Source organism: Sturnira hondurensis, unplaced genomic scaffold (assembly GCF_014824575.4).
Source record: "Sturnira hondurensis isolate 20B ecotype Veracruz unplaced genomic scaffold, ASM1482457v3 Scaffold0014745, whole genome shotgun sequence".
NCBI lineage: Eukaryota > Metazoa > Chordata > Mammalia > Chiroptera > Phyllostomidae > Sturnira > Sturnira hondurensis.
In genome coordinates, this window is record NW_028087376.1 from 3,474,437 (window position 1) to 3,496,503 (window position 22,067).

The following is a 22,067-nucleotide window of genomic DNA, read 5'->3' on the forward strand; positions in this document are numbered from 1 at the left end:
GTGAAGTCATCATCGTCCACACATGCACATTCCAGTCCACCCTCCTCGGCTGCCAGGTTACATCAATGACGCAGAAACCATTTTTGTTATGTTAACCATGGCTGGACTTTTTCCAGACAGACCTTTATATAATGAGTAATACAAAGCAAAAACAAAGCAGAATAAGGGCTTAAAGGGGAACAGAGTGGGTGGTCTGAATGATGAATACAGAAGTCAGGGAAGGACTCAGTGAGGAGACCACACATTAACAAAGACCCTAAGGGGGTCAAGGAGCAAAGCAAGGAAACCTCCTGAGGGAGAAATGGCAACAGCAAGTACAAGACCCCATGATAAAAGAATGTGTGCTGTGTTTCAGAACTCGAATCTCCAGAACAGGCCCACGTGACAAGAGGCAAAGTTTCCACTCCAAAGATTAGACTGCTCCAACCCTTTCCCCTAACATTCAGGGAGCCTGGAGGTAGCCACCTGCCTGCAAGGGTGCCCTGGCCTGCTTTTTGGACTCACCTCCCTCCCTTACTAGGTGCTGGCGAGATGCCATTTCTGACTTTCTCCAGGGTTGAAGTGGAGCGGGAAGGACAGGGATTTAAGCCCAAAGGTTGTTACTAGACTAACAGTCATAACCTGACTGCACACTCTCCAAACCCATCAAGTTTTAAAATTTTAAAGGAAGTTAAAAGCAGATTTCAATGGATCCTTCTGAGGGTTCTTTGGATTACCCCCAACCCAATGCTACCAATGACGGCTTCTCACTTACAGATCTCCTGACCTGGCTAATGAATGCTATTCAAGCAACTGACCACTCTTTCCTCAGACCCTGAAGAATCTGGTGGTCCATTCATAGCTTGTCCTCAAGGAAGCCTGTTTGCCCCTTCAGGTGGCCCTACTGGACACGTTCTTGGAGAATCTACACCCTCAGCCATTGGCGACTGATCTCTCTCAACCTATCTGGGCCACAAGCTAACACACCCAAGAAATGCGCAATGATCTCAATGGATGTGCTAGGCCCTTTGCTCTGTCACCCAAGCAGCCATGCAGTCTATTTCTTGTCCTCAAGGCTTGCTGGCCAGAAGGCAGGACACCAGTCTATTATGTCTCCCTCACTGCAAGGGGACCTGTACCAAGCTCTCTTTAGAGTCCCGTTGAAACCTCTTTCAACAGGCCTGAGGAAAAAGGAAGAAACCTCCCAATCCCCATTTAGGACGGTGGCTTTGAAGAAAGCACAACAGCTTTCTTCAAAGGAATTCTCCAAATGCAACAATCCAACCTATATGGCTTTGATGAGGAGGAAATCTTTATAGTTAAGGAACCACTTACATCTTTGTCTGACATCTTGATTTGGTACATCACAGCTACTGAATCTCGGTGAGTCAGCTGGAAATTTCCAAGCTATACTCACAAATCACTAGGCTTCTGGTGCTGAGTAAAGAGTGAGTCAAGTGGCAGAAATATAAAATACTTTTAAACAAAAAAGAATCATCTTAAAGATCCAAGGCCTGGCAGGAAAAATACCGTCCCAATATGCCAAGGCTGTGGAGTTCAATCGCAGTCAGGGCACATACAAGAATCAACCAGTGAACGCGTACATAAGTGGAATGACAAACTGATGTGTCTCTCTCTCTCTCTCCCTTTCTCAAATCAATTTTAAAAATCCAATAAAATTAAATATTCTTAACTTTCAATTGTGATGATCACAACATAAACACTTTCTTAGCACCAGAACACTGTAACTGAATGAGTCTGTCAAAATAAAGCATCTAATTATAAAATGAAGAATATTGATTGTTTTAGAATAAACTTCCCTTTAAAATATCATGGGATGTTGACACAGAAAATTATAGTCATATAATTCATACTGAGAATGGTTTGTAAATCTCCCATTAGAAGTTAATTTGTCAACCTCATACTGAGGTTGTCATTAATTTGTCATCAATTTGTCATTTTGAGAATGGTTTGTAAATCTCCCATTAGAAGTTAATTTGTCAACCTCTCTGGGTAATTAATTACATTAATTATTGCATTATATATGCTGAGACTATATTGTGAAATATGTACAACTTCAAAATTATTAAATATTCATGGTGAAATGCTGCTTTCATTAATTTGTAGTGAGCCTCTTTATCCCAACTAATGCTTTTGTATTAGTCCTTTTTGGGAGGTTAAGTTTTACTGAAGCACAATTTACATAAAATTTGTGGAGTTAAAAAAAAAATTCAGATTCTATGTGAACACTTAGATAAATTTGTATAAACTGAACATAGTTGTGTAACCCCATCAACCACCCAAACTTTCCTTGTGCCATTTTGCAGTCAATCCCCTTCTCTCCATAACCTGATAATCAGTGATCTGTTTCCTATCAGTATAGTCTTCTTGTCTTTTTTAGAATTTCATATAAATGGAACCATACAATAAAAGGACTTTTGTGCCTGGCCTCTTTCACTTAGATTAATCCTTTGAACTTCGTCCTTGTTATTATATGAATCAACAGTCCATTCCTTTTCATTGCCCAGTAGTATTCCACTGTATGGCTAGGCCAATCTGTTTATCATCAGTCAGTGAACATTTGGGGTTGCTTCTAGTTTTGGGCAATTACTCAAACTCTTTATAAAGATATATATTCAGCCTGGCTGGCATAGCTCAATGGATTGAGCTCGGGCTTGCAGTCCAAGGGATCGCAGTTCGATTCCTAGTCCGGGCACATGCCTGGGTTGCACGCCAGTTCCCAGCAGGGGACACACGAGAGGCAACCATACATTGATATTTCTCTCCCTCTCTCCTTCCCTTCCCCTCTAAAGATAAATAAATAAAAATCTTTTTTTAAAAGATATATATTCATTTCCCAATACCTAGCAGAATCACTGGATCATCTGATAAGCCTATGTTTAACTTTATAAGAAACAAAAGAAAAAAAAATTCCAAAGTGAATGCATTCCAACCAGTGCTCCAGGTGCTCCGCATCTTTGCTAAACTTGGTACTCATCAGTCTTTCAATTTTAGTGATTCTAGTGGTATATAGTGTCTGTGATTTTAATTTGAATTTCCCTAATGACTGATGATATTGAGAATCTTTTCATACATTTGTCATCTGTATATCTTCCTTGGTAAAAGGTCTGTTCAAATCTTTAGCTGTTTTTCACTAGGCTATTTGCCTACCACTGTGTTGTGAAAGTTTTTTACATAGTCTGGATATGAGTCCTTTGTTGCACATAAACTTTCATGTAAATGTTTTGCATTATGTTAATATAGCCATAGCAATTTTATTTTGGTTGCTGTTTGACTACTGTAATTTTTACATTATTTTATTTTCAACCTTCTAAGTTTTAGCTCTCTCTTTTAAACAGCAAGTAGTAAAATTTAAATAATCTGACACAATTACTGTGATGACTGATACATTTGGATTTATTTCTATTACTGTAATTTATGATTACTTACCATGCTAATTATTTTTTTCCAACTCTTTCCCTTCCTTCTTTTACCATTACAGATATTTTATGTTCTCTCCCCCCCGCCTCCACTTTTAGTGGTTAGCCTTAAATTTTTTAAGTTTATACTTGACAATTATTCTAGTGAAAATTAAAGTTACTTCATGGCTCCATCTTCTTATTCCAAGATTGCGTTGCACTTTTAATTACAGAACACACCACCACACCCTGAATGTTGTTTAGGGGAGTTTGAGCTCTAATAGTTGACATTCATAATTAAAATATAAGGTTTTAAAACTTCGTACAATCAGTATTAAACTCACTGCCATATCAATGTAGTGGTTGCTGTGTGTCTTGCACCTCTGCGGGAAAACAGAGGCTGACACTGGCTATAAAACATAGGTTGACATTTATTTTCTTTCGACAATTTTTAGTCTTCTAGTACATGTTGTTGATGAAGACTGTTGTCAGCCTGTCAGTTTTGGTAGGTAATCTTTTATTCTCTAGAAGATTTTATTATTTGCTTTGTCCTTTGAGTTCTGCAACATGTCTAAATGTAGATTTATTTTTATTTATCTTCCTTAGTACCCAGTATACTTTCAATCTGAATGCTCCAGTTTCTCTTTACTTCTAGAAAAATTTCACCCATTATTTCTTCAGATACTACTTTTCCATTCTCCTCTACCCTCTTCTCTGGAACTCCTGTTAATGTGTACCAGCACCTCCTTTAAGGGCCCATATACAGGGTCCAGCTGAAGTAAGGCGTGCTCGAGTGTGGTTGGTACAGTAATAATATGGGTGTGATAATATATAGTTTTAATTTGAACATTTCACTTAATATGTCATATGGCATGCTTGAATGTGATATTATTATGTTACAGAATTACATGCCTACGATTTTGTAATAAAAGATTCTGTAATAAAAAAGAAGCGTTATTTGTGCCGGACCCTGCATATATTTTAATTCTTACCAAAGGATATGTTTTTTATTGATTTTTAGAGAGCAAGGAAGGAGGAGGAGAGAAAGAGAGAGAGAGAGATCAATGCAAGAGAGAAACGCTGATCAGTCACCTTCCATACGCACCCCAACCAGGGATCAAACCTACAACATTTGGCATGCAGGACTGGTCCACCTCCAACTCGGAGGGGCTGTGTTGGCAAAGCCATCCCTGTCTGCCCATTTTAAAGGGCTTCCCCAAAAGTTCCACCTGGAGACTTTTGTTTGTATGTACCAGACACCACTGGCTGCAAGTAAGGCTGGACAGATGTAGTTTTTGCTCTTGGTCATATTGCCACCCCAAAAAGAAATTCTCTGGTATTAGTGAGGGAAGAGAGAGACTGGACAAGAATTACTTAAATGGAAGGTTCATTTTTTTTTTATTCTCTTTCTTGCTATCTCTTCCTTCCTTTCCACCAACTCCCAACTTTGCCCTCTGCCCTCACTCACTTTCTCCCTTTGGAGAAATTTTACTAACTCTCTTCATTCAGTTCTTTAGCCTCAGAATCAGGTCACCTTTTGGCGGTGGTGGGTTCTTGCCCCATTGTCGACTGGAATTACACACATTCATCCCCAAAGCCAGTTGGGGTTTGTTCATTTCCTGATTCCAAGGCCCTGATCATGACAGGGGCCTCTTACTTCTCTGGGACCACAGCGAGAAACAAGCCTTGGTTCTAGTGAGTGCTTAACAGCAGTTTTTGGTTTTGCTTTTTGGTTGTTGGTGTTGTTTATTTTCCCGCTGTATTTCAGGAGCAAAGAGGACAACTTACTTCCTGGCTTTAAACAATAAAACGGTGCCAGGTCCCTCGCTGCGAGCAGAGCACTATTAGGTCCGAACCTCACAGTAGCTGAACTGCTGGGTGGCCGCGACCTCCCAGACCCAGAGCCAGGCCCTGTCAGACTCAGATCTTCTCACCACTTATCCCTCTGTTGTGTATTTCTAAGCCCAGCTACATTTATAAATTTATGTTTTTTACAAGTACGTTATCTACGTTGCTATGTATCTGGATCAGATTGGATGTTTCAAAGCATGAATTCTGTCATTTTGTCTGGAGGTTCTCTTAAATTCAGATTTCCTATGATTTCCATTTCTTGCACAGATGCAAGAAATGACTTGCCTCCATGGCTGCTGGATGGGGGCTTATGGCCACCCCAGGTCTGAATCTTAGTTTAACGGGGGGAAAGGAGACACTGGAAAGAATCTGTACTGGTGGTGGACAATGGCAGCTACTCCTAGTTTCCAACCGCAGCTTCTGGTGTGAGCGTCCTCTGTTTGCTCTTGCTGCTGCCAGCGCCTACCAGTGCAGACAGGGGTAACCTTCAAAAGAAGGGATCCTGTGGAACTCGGAGCATGGATACAGACCTCCCTTAAAGTCTGTGATGCAAATAAACCTGTCTTATGCTTCACTTAGCCTCAGTCAACTTCTTTCATTTAAACCTAAGAACTCTAAAAGACAAATGTTGTGATATAATCATTAACAATTGTTATGTGTCTTCTGAAAGATGTGGAAAAGCTATAAAAAGCATATGTGATTTTTAAAAAATTAAGATGATCAAACAAAGAATAATTCCTCTCTTTGAGTCTTACCTTTCCCCCAACCAGAGGCAAAATGTGCATCTTCCCAGTTTGACAATCCTTCACCGAGGAAACGATGAGGCAGGTGCCACAGAGAACAACCAGGCGTTCAGCCCACTTATGCAGCTGGGTCTTCCCTTTGCGTACATTATAGATGCCAGTGAGGAGGATTCGATCCAGATGATCCATCTGGCATGGTTTTTCTGAAAAGAAAACAGTACTTCAGAAGCCATGATTCAAGTAGGATAAGAACACTGAAAGGGAAAAAGAAAGTCTTATATGTCAACATTCAGTGACCTTGTTTATAGATGTAAGCAACCGAGACATATAAGTATTACAAAGATCTTAGTCCTAAAACATTATCCATCACTGGAGTTATATAATGGGAGTATGGTGAATTTTGGTTTAGAGAGCCAGGTTTTATTCTGGATGCTACTATTAATTAGTTCTTCTACCAACAACAGTATCTCCATGTACAGGAAGAGAAGCAGTATGGGAGAGTGGTTAGGATCACGGAGTTTGACTCTTGGTTCTGCCACTTGCTTCGTTTCCTTGAACTACTTAATCTCTCCACCCTTGACTTCCCTCGTTTATACAGTCTGGATATTAATAGCAGTACTTACCTTCAGGGGGTTCTTATAAAAATTAAGATAATGAATACAGAGTACTAAGCATAGGTTTAGGTGTAAAAGTAGTATGGAATAAATGACAGCCTCTATTGTTTGATTAGTCTATTCTAGAAGAAAGGCGTAAGTAACTAGGGGAGTACTCTGGTTCTATACCTAATCCCATCTTTCTGGCCTTGAGGAAAAGCCTATGGCTGATACTTCTGTCACTGTCCCAACCATGGTGGCGGAAGTCAAATGTGCATGTAAGAATGTCTCCTTGATGTGACTGAGACAGAGCAAGCAAAATGGCACCTTATGACAGAACAGATGTTCCACTTCTAAAACCAGATAAGCACTCTACACAGAAATGAACAGGAGCAGCAATAACACACGATTGTGCAAATAGCAATAAACTGGGAGCTGAGAAAACTGGGCTGTACTTGATATTATTACACAGTTAATACATAATTGAACTTTGGGAATCCCTTTGCCTTAACTATGTGTTTCCATGTATAATACAAGGAACTTGGCTAGATTACTTCAAAGTTTTTAAACTTTATGTTAACATGAGATACACAGTGTAAGGAAACTTGCTAGATTACGTCAACCTTTTACACTTCGTCATATTAACCCTCGATACGTGGGAGAGCCATTTACCCTCCCTTCCATCTCCACTCTAAAGTCCGCCTTGCTCGGAGCCCGGTTCTCCTCTCTCCTCCCTCTTCCAACCCCGCCCTTCTTGTGGTTTCTGTGGAAGCTACAAAAGCACTCAGGTTTTCTCTTATTCCTGCTCAGGTTCAATTGTAGAATTTCCTAGTTCGGTGATTCTCCAATTTTTATGAGTCCAAAAATGATCTGACTTAGTTTAAAATGCAGAATGCCAAAACCCACCAACAGAGAGTCCAATCCAAAGGGTCTGGGAGGGAACATAGGAAAACTTAATTTTAACAGTTACCCTGGGTCATTTAAATGCAGACGGCCCACAAACCACAATCTGAGAAACTCTTTTAGTATATACCCTTTTGAGGCTCTTATCACTTGTGCTTCTACATTAGCTCTATCACCTCACCTCCTATTTCCTCAATGTTCTTCAATCTGGCTTCCACCACCTAAAGTGCACAACTCACGATGATAATGACCCTCAAATTTCTACCTCCTGCCCCAGTCTTTCCTTAGTTCAAATCTCATACATCCATTTGCCCACTAGACATGTCAAATAAACATCCCCATTCACTTCTAATTTAAAAATTCAAAACTAGTATCAAACTGGAAAAAAAACTATCTCTATTCACAAATGATATACTCTTATATACAGAAAATCTTAAGCCACAAAATAACTATTATAACTAATAAATGAGTTCGGCAAGGCTGCAAGATACAGGGTTTTGGTTAAAATCAATGGTATTTCGGCCCTGGCCAGATGGCTCAGTTGGTGGAAGTGTCATCCCATGCAACAAATGTTGCAGGTTCAATTCCCAGTCAGGGCACAAACCTAGGTTGCAGGTTTGATCCCCAGTCAGGATGCATATGGGAGCAATGTTTCTCTCTCTATCAATATTTCTGTTTCCCTCTCCCCACGCCCTTCTTCTCTCTAAAATCAGTAAGCATATTCTCAGGTAAGAAGTTTTTTAAAATGGTATTTCTATACACTAGAAATTCAAAAGTGCATTCACTTTTAAACAATTCAAAAGTGAAACTAAGAAAGCTACTGCAGCCCTGGCTGGTGTGGCTCAATGGACTGAGTGCTGGCCTGTGGACCAGAAGGTTGCCGATTTGATTCCTAGTCAGGGCACATGCCTGGGCTGCAGGCCAGGTCCCTGGTTGGGGGCATGTGAGAGGCAACCAATTGATGTTTCTCGCACACATCAATGTTTCTCCCCCTCTCTTTCTCCCTCCTTTCCCCTCTCTCTAAAAATAAGTAAATAAAATATTACTATATGATCTTATATACAGAAACCTAATAAAAAGAAATCTACTGTATTTATGATAGCATTAAAAAATAAAATGAGCCCTGGATGTTGTGGCTCAGTGGATTGAGCGTGGGCCTGTGAAGCAGGGGGTTGCTGGTTCAAGTCCCAGTCAGGGCACATGCCTGGGTTGCAGGCCAGGTCCCCAGTAGGGGACACCTGAGAGGCAACCACACATTAAAGTTTCTCTTCCACTCTTTTTTTTTCAGTTTTGTTTATGTTTTTTTAATATATTTTATTGATTATACCATTACAGTTGTTCTATTCCCCCCCTTCACTCCCCTCCACCCACACACTCCCTCCCCCACCATTCTTCCCCCCTTAGTTTATAACCACGTGTCTCAAGTTCTTTAGATTCTATATTTCCCCCACTATTCTCGCCCTCCCCCCTATTTTCTACCTACCATCTATGCTATTTTCTGTGCCTTCTCCCCACTTCTCCTCCTCCCACTCCCCTGTTGCTAACCCTCCATGTGTTCTTCATTTCTATGGTTCCACTCCTGATCTAGATGTCCTCTTGGTTTGCTTTTGTTTTAGGTGTGGAACCATATAAATGAAGAACACATTGCCTTCACTCCCCTCCACCCACACACTCCCTCCCCCACCATTCTTCCCCCCTTAGTTTATAACCACGTGTCTCAAGTTCTTTAGATTCTATATTTCCCCCACTATTCTCGCCCTCCCCCCTATTTTCTACCTACCATCTATGCTATTTTCTGTGCCTTCTCCCCCCTTCTCCTCCTCCCACCCCCCTGTTGCTAACCCTCCATGTGTTCTTCATTTCTATGGTTCCACTCCTGATCTAGCTGTCCTCTTGGTTTGCTTTTGTTTTAGGTGTGGTTGTTAATAACTGTGTGTTTGCTGTCCTTTCACTGTTCATATTTTTCATCTTCTTTTTCTTATATAAGTCCCTTTAGCATTTCATATAATAAGGGCTTGGTGATGATGAACTCCTTGAACTTGACCTTATCTGAGAAGCACTTTATCTGTCCTTCCATTCTAAATGAAAGTTTTGCTGGATAAAGCAATCTTGGCTGTAGGTCTTTGGATTTCATGACTTGGAATACTTCTTTCCAGCCCCTTCTTGCCTGTAAGGTCTCTTTTGAGAAATCCGCTGACAGTCTGATGGGTACTCCTTTGTAGGTGACTGTCCCCTTATCCCTTGCTGCTTCTAGGATTCTCTCCTTCATTTTAGTCTTGGCTAATGTAATTATGATGTGCCTTGGTGTGTTCCTTCTTGGGTCCAACTTCTTTGGGACTCTCTGAGCTTCCTGGATTTCCTGGAAGTCTATTTCCTTTGCCAGACTGGGGAAGTTCTCCTTTATTATTTGTTCAAATACGTTTTCCACTCGTGGCTGTTTCTTTCCCCCTTCTGGTACCCCTATAATCCGGATGTTGGAACGTTTAAAGATGTCCTGGAGGTTCCTAAGCCTCTCCTCATTTTTTTGAATTCTTGTTTCTTTACTATTTTCTGGTTGGATGTTTCGTTCTTCCTTCTGGTCCATTCCCTTGATTTGAGTCCCATTTTCCTTTCCATCGCTATTGGTTTCCTGGACATCTCCCTTCATTTCAATTAGTTTAGCCTTCATATGTTCCTCTAATTTGTGACTAAGTTCCTCTAATTTGTGACTGTACTCTACCAATTCTGTGAGCATCCTGATAAATAGTGTTTTAAATTGGGCTTCTGAGAGGCTGGCAATCTGTTGGTCGCTTAGAGTTACTGGCTCTGGGACTTTGAGTTCTTCTTGCGCCATCTTTTGGGCTGTTCGTGCCTGTTCCGTAGCAGGATCAGAGCCCTAAAGTGTTCACTAGAACAGGGCAACTAAGTCGCTGGGGTGTGATGTTGTACGTGGGGGCGGGGTCAAAGAGGGACAATGGCTTCCCTCTGCCACCTGCCGCCACGGCCCCCACCGGCGCCGCAGCCACCACCGTCACCAGGCCCACGCGTTTCGTTCCACTGCATGTGAGTGTGCCACCGCCGTCAGCCCTCCACCACTGGGTTCGCCCCCTGGGGCCTGTGTGGTCCGTCTCACTGTGCGCGAATGTGCGACCGCGGTCAGTCTGCCCCACACCCCGACTGGTTCCGGGCTGCCTGCGCGCCTAGGTCTGGGGATCTGTCCTGCCCGACCCAGCTCCGCTGCTGGCTCCGCCTCTCTTACTGTCCCCGTTGAACGGTTTGTAGTTGTCGGACTTCCATATAATTCCGTTTTCTGGTCTTTGGGTGTGTCCTAGTTCTCCAAACCTTTGTTGTATTCAAACTTGGTTGTGGGAGAAGGCACAGTGTTTCCACCTATGCCTCCATCTTGGTGGAAGTCCTCTCTCCCACTCTTGACCAAAAATAAACAATACCAAAGTACAACAACCTGTTGTACTTTAACAGATGTCAAGAAAGTGAAAATATGACTCATAAAATAGGAGAGAATATTGGCAAATCATGTATATATGTAAGATACTTGAATCTAGATAAATAAAGAAGTGTTACAATTCAGCAATAAAAAGATAACTAAAACATAGGCAAAGGATAGTAACAGACATTTCTCCAGAGAAGATATACAAAAGGCTGACGAGCACATGAAAAGATGCTCAACTTCATTAGTTATTGCATAAATGCAAACAAAACCACACTGAGTTCATACCCACTAGGATGACTATAATCAAAAAAAGGCAAACACTAACAAGTGCTAGTGGAAATGTAAGGAACCTGGAACCCTCCTCATACATTGTTGTGGGATTATAAAACTGTGTAGCCACTTTGGAAAACAATCTGGCATTTCCTCAAAAGGTTAAACACAGAGTCAGCATATGACCCAGCAATTCCCCTCCTACAAGAGAACTGAACATTTATGTCCACACCAAAACTTGTACACAAATCTTCACAGTAACATTCAGAACAGCCCCAAACTAGGAACAACCCAAATGCCCATCAACTCATGAATACATAAAGAAAATGTGGTATATTCATATGATGGAATATTATATGATCAAAAAAAAGACACGAAGTACTGGTACATGTTACAACATGGATGAACCTAGAAAACGTTATGCTAAGTAAACAAAGCCAGCCACAGTAAGCAAAGCTATAAAATACAAAGCAGATTTGTGGTTCCCAGGGGCTGTGAGAGTCGGGGGGGAGGACTGCTAGTGGGCAGAAGGTCTCATTTTTACAGTGATGAAAACATTCTAAAATTAAATAGTGGTGATGGTTTTACAACTCTCTGAATATACTAAAAAGCACTGAATTGTGTACTTTTAAGGGGTGAATTCTATGATATGTGAGTTATATCTCAATAAAGCTGTTTTTTAATCTCATTACTTTCCCCAAACCTGACATTGCTTTTATATTCTCCAATCTGGTTAACAGCATCATTTACTACAAAGTTCTACTAAATTATATAAAAGTGGAACTTTGTTATAGATTATCATGCTTCCAAATTGCTTACCTGTCTCTTTTAAAGTTTACATGACACAGATGTTAAATCAACTGATGTATAATTCTTTGAGTCTCTTTTTTTCTTGGCTCTATTTCTTTGTATGTTTTATTACTGTGTCTATCCTAAGTCTATCTACAGCACCACTCTCAGAAGGGAACATTCAATTCTGTAATTTTTAATTGAATTCAATATATCTGAATTCATTAAATTCAGTTTAAATATTTTAGAAATAAGGTCTTTAATACTTTATTTTCAATTATAGTTCACGTTCAACATTACTTTATATTAGCTTCCAGGTATACAGCATAATGTTTAGACATTTATATCATTTACAAAGTGATCCCTCAGATAAACATGCTGTTTTATTAATCTTGGAAGGTTTGTAAACATCCAGAATGCCTCAAGTCTCTGATCCTCTGAAAGCGATTAAAAAACAAAAGATGAAGAAGTTCTCATAATAATTTGAAATGTCTAATAGTTCTAATTAGCAACTGGTTTTCCAGGTTCAAAAGCCAAAATTCTAAGTGAAAAATTAGGAATAATTTTATTATCCTTATATATCTATACTTTAAATTGTTCTTTAAAGAAAATGAATAGCAAGTGATATAAGCTAGGTGGTGAGGGACAAATACCATATGATCTCACCTTTAACTGGAACATAATCAAAAAAACAAAAATGCAAACAAAATATAACCAGAGTCACTGAAATTAAGAACAATCTAACAATAGCCAGAAGGGAGAGGGGAGGGGACAGTGGGAAGAAGGGTTTTCAGGAACTACTATAAAGGACACATGGACAAAACCAAGGGGGAGGGTGGAAGCGAGGGAGGGAGGTGGGTTTCGAGGGGGTGGGGAGAAAATACGGATGACTGTAACTGGACAACAATAAAGTAATTTAAATTAAAAAAAGAAAATGAATAGCTTTTATAATTTAAAAAAACATTTCTAAAAAGGGAATCAAGGGTAACCCTACAGCAATGAGTACCTCCACTGCCCATAACAAAATATATCTAAATATCATTTTTCATTAAAATGAACCACGAGTCCTTAAAAAATGTTCTATTCCTACTCTGAGTCAGACAATAAAAAGAACAGCTTAGTACATTTTGTTGTGCAAGAACTTGATGGAAAACCCAGAATGCTGTCAAAGACTCCTGGAGTCCTATTGGAGGGACACAGAAACCAAGTGAAAAGAGCTCCCAGTAGCGAAGATCAGACAAACATTACAGCCATCAAAAGGAACGGCTGTAATGGATAATAATAGCCTTCCAGTCAAGATGGAGGCACAGGCAGACACACCCTGCCTCCTGTACAACCACAGAAAGGAATTACAACTAAATCTCAAAACAAATAATACGAAGAACTGTCAGAAAATCAAACTGTATGGAAGTCCAACAACCAAGGATTTAAAGGAGCCACATTCACCCAGAAGGGTAGGAGGGGCGGAGACACAGTGGAGCAGTACGAAGATGCGCGGTGTGGCGCAGAGAGGAGGTAGCGGAACTGGCATGGGGGGGTCCCACATTCACTTGTGATGGATAAAAATTGGGAGGGATATCCTGGAAGCAGGTGATCCCAGGCCCAGACCAGACGGCACAGCCCAGAGATCCAGTGCTGGGAATATAAAGCCCCATAACTTCTAGCTATAAAAACCAGTGGGGGTTGGAGCATGAAGGAAACTACCAGAATTTTAGGCAGCTCCACTTAAAGGGCCTACATGGTTTTAAAATGTACACAAACCCACCAATCTGGCACTTGGCACCAGGGCAACAGCTGAACAGGTGCCAGTTGCATACAAGGAGTGGGTGAAGTAACTGGGAATGAGGCAAGTGCCAGGCAAAACCCCAGAAGCCAGGCAGCAATAAAGTCCCTCCCTCTGAGCACCCCCTCCACCACACCCCCTCACACAGAGCCACAAAGTGGTAAAGTGAGTTGTCCCACCCTGGCAATTACCTAAGGCTCCACCCCACATAATGTATATATGCCTTTTACAGAGAGTCAAAGCAAATCTATCTCATACATAGAAATAAAGAAAGGGAGGCTGCCAAATTGAGGTGACAAAGAAATATGGCCCAAATGAAACAACAGAGCCAAACCCCAGGAAAAAGAACTAAACAAAACAGAGACAGCAAACCTACTGGATACAGAGTTCAAAACACTGGTGATCAGGATGCTCAAAGGACTCATTGAGTATGACAACAACATAAAGGGAGAAATGAAGGTCACACTAAGTGAAATAAAGAAAAATCTACAAGGAACCAACCACAAAGGGAAGGAAGCCAGGATTCAAATCAGTGATTTGGAACATAAGGAAGAAATAAACATTCAACCAGAGAACAGAGAGAGGAAAAAACAATTCACAAAAACCAGGATAGAATAAGAAAACTCTGGGACACCTCCAAACGTGCCGACATCTGAATCATAGGGATGCCAGAAGGAGAAGAGGAAGAGCAAGAAATTGAAAATTTATTTGAAAAAATAATGAAAGAAACCTCCCCTCATTTGGTGAAGAAAATACACATACAAGTAGTCCAGGAAGCAGAGGGAGGCCCAAACAAGGTGGACCCAAAGAGGAGCACACCAAGACTTAAAAGGGTAAAGGATAAAGATAACCTTAAAAGCTGCAGGAGAAAAGCAGAGTTACCTACAAAGGAGCACCCATAAGACTGTCAGCTGATTCCTCAAAAGAAACTTTTCAGGCAAGAAGGGACTGGAAAGAAGTATCTGAAGTCATGAAAGGCAAGGACCTACATCCAAGATTACTATATCCAGCAAAGCTTTCATTTAGAATCGAAGGGCAGATAAAGTGCTTCCCAGATAAAGTTCAAGGACTTCATCATCAACAACCCCTTATTACATAAAATGTTAAAGGGACTTATCTAAGAAAAAGAAGATAAAAAATATGAACAGTGAAATGACAGCAAACTCACAGTTATTAACAACCACACCTAAAACAAAAGCAAACTAAGAGGACAGCTAGATCAGGAGTGGAACCACAGAAATGGAGATCACATGGAGGGTTAGCAACAGGGGAGTGGGAGGAGGGAAGGGGGAGAAGGTACAGAAAATAAGTAGCATAGATAGTAGGTAGAAAACAGACAGGGGGGAGGGCAAGAGTAGTGTGGGAAATATAGAATCTAAAGAACCTGTGACACATGGACGTGAACTAAAGGAGGTGATGTGCGGGGGGAGTGTGCAGGGGGGAGGGGAATGAAGGGGGGAAATGGGACAACTGTAATGGCATAATCAATAAAATATATTTTTTTAAAAACAAGTTTTAGTAGTAGATGGGCTGTGTGCCTCAAATTAGTCTTAAAAGATTTTCCTCAGATTTAACTTCAATCTAGCTATTCTCCTTCCATGAACTACAAAAGGAGAAAAATTAATGGAAAGAAAACAAAACCAACTTCTAAGAAACAACATGTTATATTATCGATAAGAATAATAAAATCTTTTGTGAAGTGCATTTAATAAAACTGGTTTGTGACATCTCATAGGAGTTGTATCAAGTATACAAAGACACACATGGTCTTACTCAGACTCATTCCCTTGGGCTCCAGCACTGGGCAGCACCTTGAAGGGCACCAGTGGCACACAGGGAGGAACCACAGTGGCAGATATCAGGGTGAGAGCTGGGGGACAGCTTCCTCGCAGGCAGAAGTGCACACAGCGGTCATCACACCTTTCCTGAGCCCTCGCCAACACACGGCCCCAGTGCTGCAGCACCATATCTGGGTCCCCATCACCCTGGCTCACTCAGTAAATCCTGCGCTGATGATTACCTAAGGGCCCTCTGAATCCAACTTATGAGCCCACCCCAGGGGGTAACAGTGGCTTTTCCATACGGAGGGCTGGGCTATATGCAGGCCTCAGTCCTTCCTAAATCCTCTCAAACAAGCACCAGCTGAGCCCCACCCTTAACTCTCACTGAGCAGGCTCCCAGATCAGCACTAGCAGCAGCCATGGCAGATTGCTGTGTAGCTTATGCCAAAGGACCCCAGACAGAACACAGGCAGAGGCTGACCTTGGCCTGTACCACCCAGGAAAACCCAGAGCATGCACGCCCAGTGGACAGTTACAGACCACACTGGAGCACCACCCAATGACCTCCACAAGCCATGGAGGGAAGTGGTTGCCAGACAAGGGTCACAGCCAGTCCTCCAGCTGCCTGGACTGGGTAAATCCCTCCCACTGACCTGCTGACGGCATTTAAGACTCATCTGTAAGAGGAGGAAGTACTCAGCCCACACAGGGGGTGCAACTCAAGTACACGGCTTGGGAGATAGGGGAGGCTGTGCCACTGGACCCTACAGGACACCTACTACATTAGGCCACAATACTAAGACACAGAGTCAAAGAAGCTCTGCTACCTAATACACAGAAACAAACACAGGGAGGCTGCCAAAATGAGGAGACAAAGAAATATGGCCAAAATGAAAAAACAGATCAAAACTCCAGAAAAGGAACTAAACAAAATGGAGATAAGCACTATCAGATGTAGAGTTCAAACCACTGGTTATTAGGACGCTCAAGGAACTCTGTGGGTACTTCAATAATAAAAGAAAACTTCCCTAATTTGGTGAAGGAAATAAGACATACAAGTCCAGGGGTACAAAGTCCCAAACAAGATGGACCCAAAGAGGAGCACACGGGAGACACATCATAATTAAAATGCTAAAGGTTTAAGATAAAGGGAGAATCTTAAAAGCAGTTAATTCCCTACAAAGGAGTTCTCATAAGACTGTTAGCTGATTTTTTAAAAGAAACTTTACAAGCTAGAAAGAACTGGCAAGACGTATTCAAAGTGAAGAAAAGCAAGGACCTACAACCTACATTACTCTATCGAGTAAAACTATCATTTAGAATGAAAGGACAGATAAAGTGCTTCCCAGACAAGGTATAGCTAAAGGAGTTAACCATCACCAAACTATTATTTTATAAATGTTAAAGGGACTTATTTAAGAAAAAGAAGAAGATCAAAACCAGAACATTAAAATGGCAATAAATACATAACTACCAACAACTGAATGTAAAAAACAAAATGAGCAAACATGCAGAACAGAAACAGAATCATAGATATGGAGAACATTGGGATGGTGGCCAGTTAGGAAGGGTGTCTGAGGGAATGGGGGAAAAGTGAAGGGATTAATACAAATTAGTAGTTACAGAATAAACAGAGGGATGTTAAGAACAAGTATAGGAAATGGAATCGCCACAGAACTTGCATGCATGACCCATGGACATGAACAAAAGAGGGGTGATTGCCAGAGGGAGTGGGGTTGCTGGTACAGGAGGACAAGAGGGAAAAATTGGGACAACTGTAATAGCATAATCGATAAAAAAAAAAAAAAAAGAAGAAGAAGAAGAAGAAGCAGTATACAGAGCCCTGGTCAAGTAGTTCAGTTGGTTAGAGCACTGTCCTGATAAGCCAAGGCAGCAGGTTCAATCCCTGGTCAGGGCACATACAAGAATCAACCAATAAATGCATAAATAGAACCACTGGTTAAAGTGGGCCTGTGAGTGTGGGCCTGTGAACTAAAACAAATCTATGTTTCTCTCTCTTGCACACACACGCAAAAAGAAATTATTCAAAGAACAGAACAATAATTGGAGAAATGGGAGCAGAGAATCTTAGTCAATGGTTATGCCTACATACATATGACTGAGTAATTTAGTTATTAGTTCAACTGTTTGATAACTGGGGCATATTAATTCAAAAATATCAGGTGTGAAGTGGTTCCATCACTAATTATATGACTTTGAACAAGCTTTTTCACTTCTGCCTCAGTTTTCTCATGTGTACAACAACCTAATGGTTCCTATCACATAGGTGAACTTAGTGTCTACATTAGGTAATTCTGAAGCATGAAAGCACACAGTAACAGTCAATAAATGGTTCTCAGTAGTGGTATTAGTGGACTACGTATATCTGAAAAGTAACATTCTGAAAATATTTCATTTTAATAAATCTAACTTTATTATTGAAATGATCAGGTAAAAAAGGTTGAAAGGGGAGAAATGCACCAAGAGAAAGTAAAAAATCCTAAATTCAAGGCCCACTTAATACAATATACACATCTGACAGGTGAATCCATCAAATGTTAAGTCATACATAATAATGACCACTTACTTCTCAACATTCTTAAACTATCTAGAAGTTCATGGGCTTTTATAAGGAATTTGAAAACTTAACTGATGTTAAAGCATGATTTGATCAAGATTCTGGCAAAGGTAAAAAATAATAATTCTAGTAAGTCAGCAAAACATTAAGACAACAAGCGTAAAAACACAGAAGATGTTTTTGTCTTCCATCAACCACTACCCCTTGTCTTTATTATTTCACAGTTCATTGGCTTAAAAACAGATTTTAATTAAATGCTTCTAGAAGCTAAAGACAGAGGCATAAATGATCAACTGAAAAGCAGGTAACGTATTCACAAAGCCACCGATCTGTTCTTACCACCGTAAAATCGAAGCATGCAGCCGAGGTCGGGATTTGTTGCTTCCTGCTGGATGCGCACAGGGTCGTCATACCCCAGCCTGGACAAGTAATCGTACACAATCTGGAGGGGTCGTTCAGTAGGTTCCAGTCTCCTGCTCACACCATTCAAAAGAAAAAATATTTAGTAGCAATTAATAAAAATGCCTCATTCAGTTTTCTAAATTTCTTAATATGCTTTAGATGTTTACTTCTATATCAAGATTTTCTTTAATATTATATGATACAACTAATCTAAGTAAGTGGTACTCGAAGTTTTTTGTCCCAGGACCCCAGTATAGTCTTTGAGGACCCCAAAGAGCATTTGTTTACATGGGACATATCTATCAATATCTACTGAATTAGAAACTAAAATTAAGAATTTCCACCCTGACTGGTGTGACTTAGTGGATTGAGTGTGGGCCTGTGAACTAAAAGGTCACTGGTTCGATTCCCAGTCTAGGGCACATGCCTGGATTACAGGCTAGGGTCCCTGGTAGGGGGCGCATGAGAGGCAACCACATTCCTCTCCCTCCCTTCCCCTCTGTCTAAAAAATAAATAAATAATGTTTTTTAAAAAATTAAGCTTTAAAAATTTGGGGGGAAAAAAGAATTTCCAAATACTTGTTTATTTTTTGTTTGTTTTTGGTTCTTTGTTTGTTTTTGTTTTTTTGTTTATTCACTTTTAAGCAACAATAATAAACCAATGATGTTAACATAAATAATATTCTCTGATAAAAATATTTCCTAAAACGAAACAACTTTGAGTGAAGAGAATAGTAAGCACTGTTTTATATTTTTGTTACTTGCTACTTGAATGGAAAACAGCTGGATTCTCAGATCTGCTTCTAAATGCAATCTGTTCTGATAACATGCTATTTAACCTCTAGAAAACCCCTCTGTACATGTATGAGACACTGAGAGTGAAAAAGAAAATCAATGCCTTAATATTTTTTTTCAATGCCTTAATATTATTACAAAAAAGTTCGGACTTTTTCGAAGATTCTCAGGGAACCCTTACAGGGTCCTTTCAAAACCTGAGGTCCAAACTTAAAGGCAGCAAAATGATGAGATAGAAAAGGTTATACTCGGCCATATCTGATTTCATGTAAGCTTCACACACAATTCAAGACGCAGGCTTTGGGTTGCCTGCTACGTCCCAGGTCCCACTGACTTCATAGATGATTCTTCCATAAAAATTGGAAATGAAATGGCCCAATAATTCCACAGAAATCATTTATACTACATTCCTGACTGAAAGCAAGTAAAATCAGAATGTCTAGTAATCACCTGTGGCCTCTGGTGATACTGCATATTTAAAATCACACATACTTAAAATACTTTAAAGTATTTAAAAACCAAAACCAAAATGATCAATGTGTATTCTGATAGAAAGGGCTATCTCAGCGATAACAGCAAGACAGCTCATTTACAATTCTTTTATCAGAAAGCAAACAGCTGTAAACACAGTGACTAAGATTACAGGATCCAGAAGTCAGACTGCCTTGGTTTGTCTCATTTCTGCCACACTCACCAACTGCATGCCCTTGAACAAGCTGTTCAACCTTGTTATCTTAAATCCCTCATCAGTATAATGAGGATAACAGTAACACCTAACTCAGGGAGTTGTTATTAAGTTTGTTTACTTCCAAGATATTATATAGTATGTACTTTGATATAGTTGACAATTTTATTAAAAATAGTATATTGACAATTACTATTTTTTAAAAATTTTAGGACTGGAACCAAATTTTACTTAGAATAGACTATTTCCCCATCTGAACAGACAAAAAACAAACATAGGAAAGTCTATGTACTTTCAAAAGATTTTGAAGAACATTAGTCTTTATGTTTTAAAAGGATTTTGTTTAGAAAACTTCAGAATTACATTAATTAGAAACAACATGAAACACATCCCATCATAGCAAAAATACACAAAGGACATTTGCTTTGTGGTTAAAGAACAAGAAAATACTGTTGCCCATAAGATTTAAGTAAAAAATAGCAGGAAACAGAACGCTACAAAGCTGAATGTAAACACAGTGCCTGCACCAAAATGATAATTCAGGGATGGAAATCACACTGAGGAGCAAAAAAGTAAATAAATAAAATAAAACAAATACCTGGCCCCTCCTGACTGCTCAGCTCAGTAGCTTGTTTTAGCTTCTATAAACTCAGAACCACTACATGGGGAGTGGCCAAAGAACAAAAACCCTATGAAGACCAATAAATATTTAATTTAACAGAAACAAAAAATAATCTTTTCGGAATAAAGATATCAGTTACAATGAATCTCTAGGCAAATAACATAAAAATTCACAAAGAGCTATGACAATGTTAGGCATTTCCCCCATACAAGGGTAGAATTCTTCTAAGAAAGATGAATTTTAAAGGGGACTTCTAATAATCTGTATCCCAGAAAGGTCAATTAGCCATGTAATATGACTGACTTAACGATTAACTTGAACACAAGGAGGCCAAGTGCATGAGCAGCTATCTACCTCTTGCAGGGTCAGAAAGGGTAAGATGTAGTACTCTGGACTGCCCCAAAGAATGGGCCTAGGAACACCGAGAAGGTGCTGCACAGGTAAGTGGGTTAAAATGAGGAAGGACCTCGGTAATCAGAGCTGCCAGTAATGAAACACACCGCCTCTCAAAATAGCTCACGGAGCTACAGAGCCATCTGTCACCAATATTTCAAAACAGACTGCTGGGAAGCATATTGGTTCAGATGATCTTCAGGGTCTTTTGAAACTCAAGAATCTATGATACTCAAGATACCTTCCTAATATAATGCAAAGTCTACCTGAACCCTGCTATTATTTTTGGACACAGAGTGCAATGTATTTAATTATCAAAATTCCATAAAATGCCCTGGCTGGTGTAGCTCAGTGGACTGAGCACGGGCCTGCGAACCAGACGATCGCGGTTTGATTCCCAGTCAGGGCACATGCCTGGGTTGCAGGCCAGTTCCCGGCAGGGGCGAGTTCCCAGCGGGGGATACATGAGAGGCAACCATACATTGATGTTTCTCTTCCTCTCTCCTTCCCTTCCCCTCTAAAGATAAATAAATAAAATATTTTTAAAAAATTCCATATAATGACCATATATTCAGGGCCAAGAAATAATATGTTCTGGTTAAATTTAACTAGTTCAATTTTTCAATTTCTCTCTAGAAAACCAAGGGAAATGGAGACATCCTGATTCTGACACACTTTTCATGACCAAATTTCCTTTCCTAAAAATGTTCCGTTAATTGATATAGAATTGTACACCTGAAACCTATATAATTTTATTAATCAATGTCACCCTGACAAATTCAATTAGAAAATAATAAAACAAAATAATAAATTTAGAAAAAAAGGCTCTGTAATTTGAAACCCTCTTCTCTATGTATTTCCACCTGAAGAAAGTGTTCTCCCTGGTGAGAGAAGAAAAAAACAAGAGAATCTCCACATCTGTTCTTAATAGTTTAGCATAAATGAGCAAACAAGATATTTTGAGGATTGTAAAAAACAAGGAAAATGAAGAACTAATTCCACTTACTTATTAAACTCATCTGCTTAAAAGAGGACAGAGTGAGGGGGAGGG

At 40.0% G+C, this 22,067-nt stretch overlaps 1 protein-coding gene across 2 annotated transcripts in view; it reads right to left on the reverse strand.

The window, feature by feature from the left end:
- PHLPP2 (PH domain and leucine rich repeat protein phosphatase 2) overlaps nt 1-22,067 on the reverse strand; it is a 68,692-nt gene that overhangs the window by 31,912 nt on the left and 14,713 nt on the right. For both annotated transcript variants that reach the window (XM_037063692.1, XM_037063693.1), the window contains exons 3-4: nt 18,459-18,592; nt 6,005-6,195 (exon numbers count right to left, since the gene is read on the reverse strand). In XM_037063692.1, coding sequence (XP_036919587.1) covers nt 6,005-6,195; nt 18,459-18,592 — 325 coding nt within the window. The remainder of the gene's footprint in view (nt 1-6,004; nt 6,196-18,458; nt 18,593-22,067) is intronic.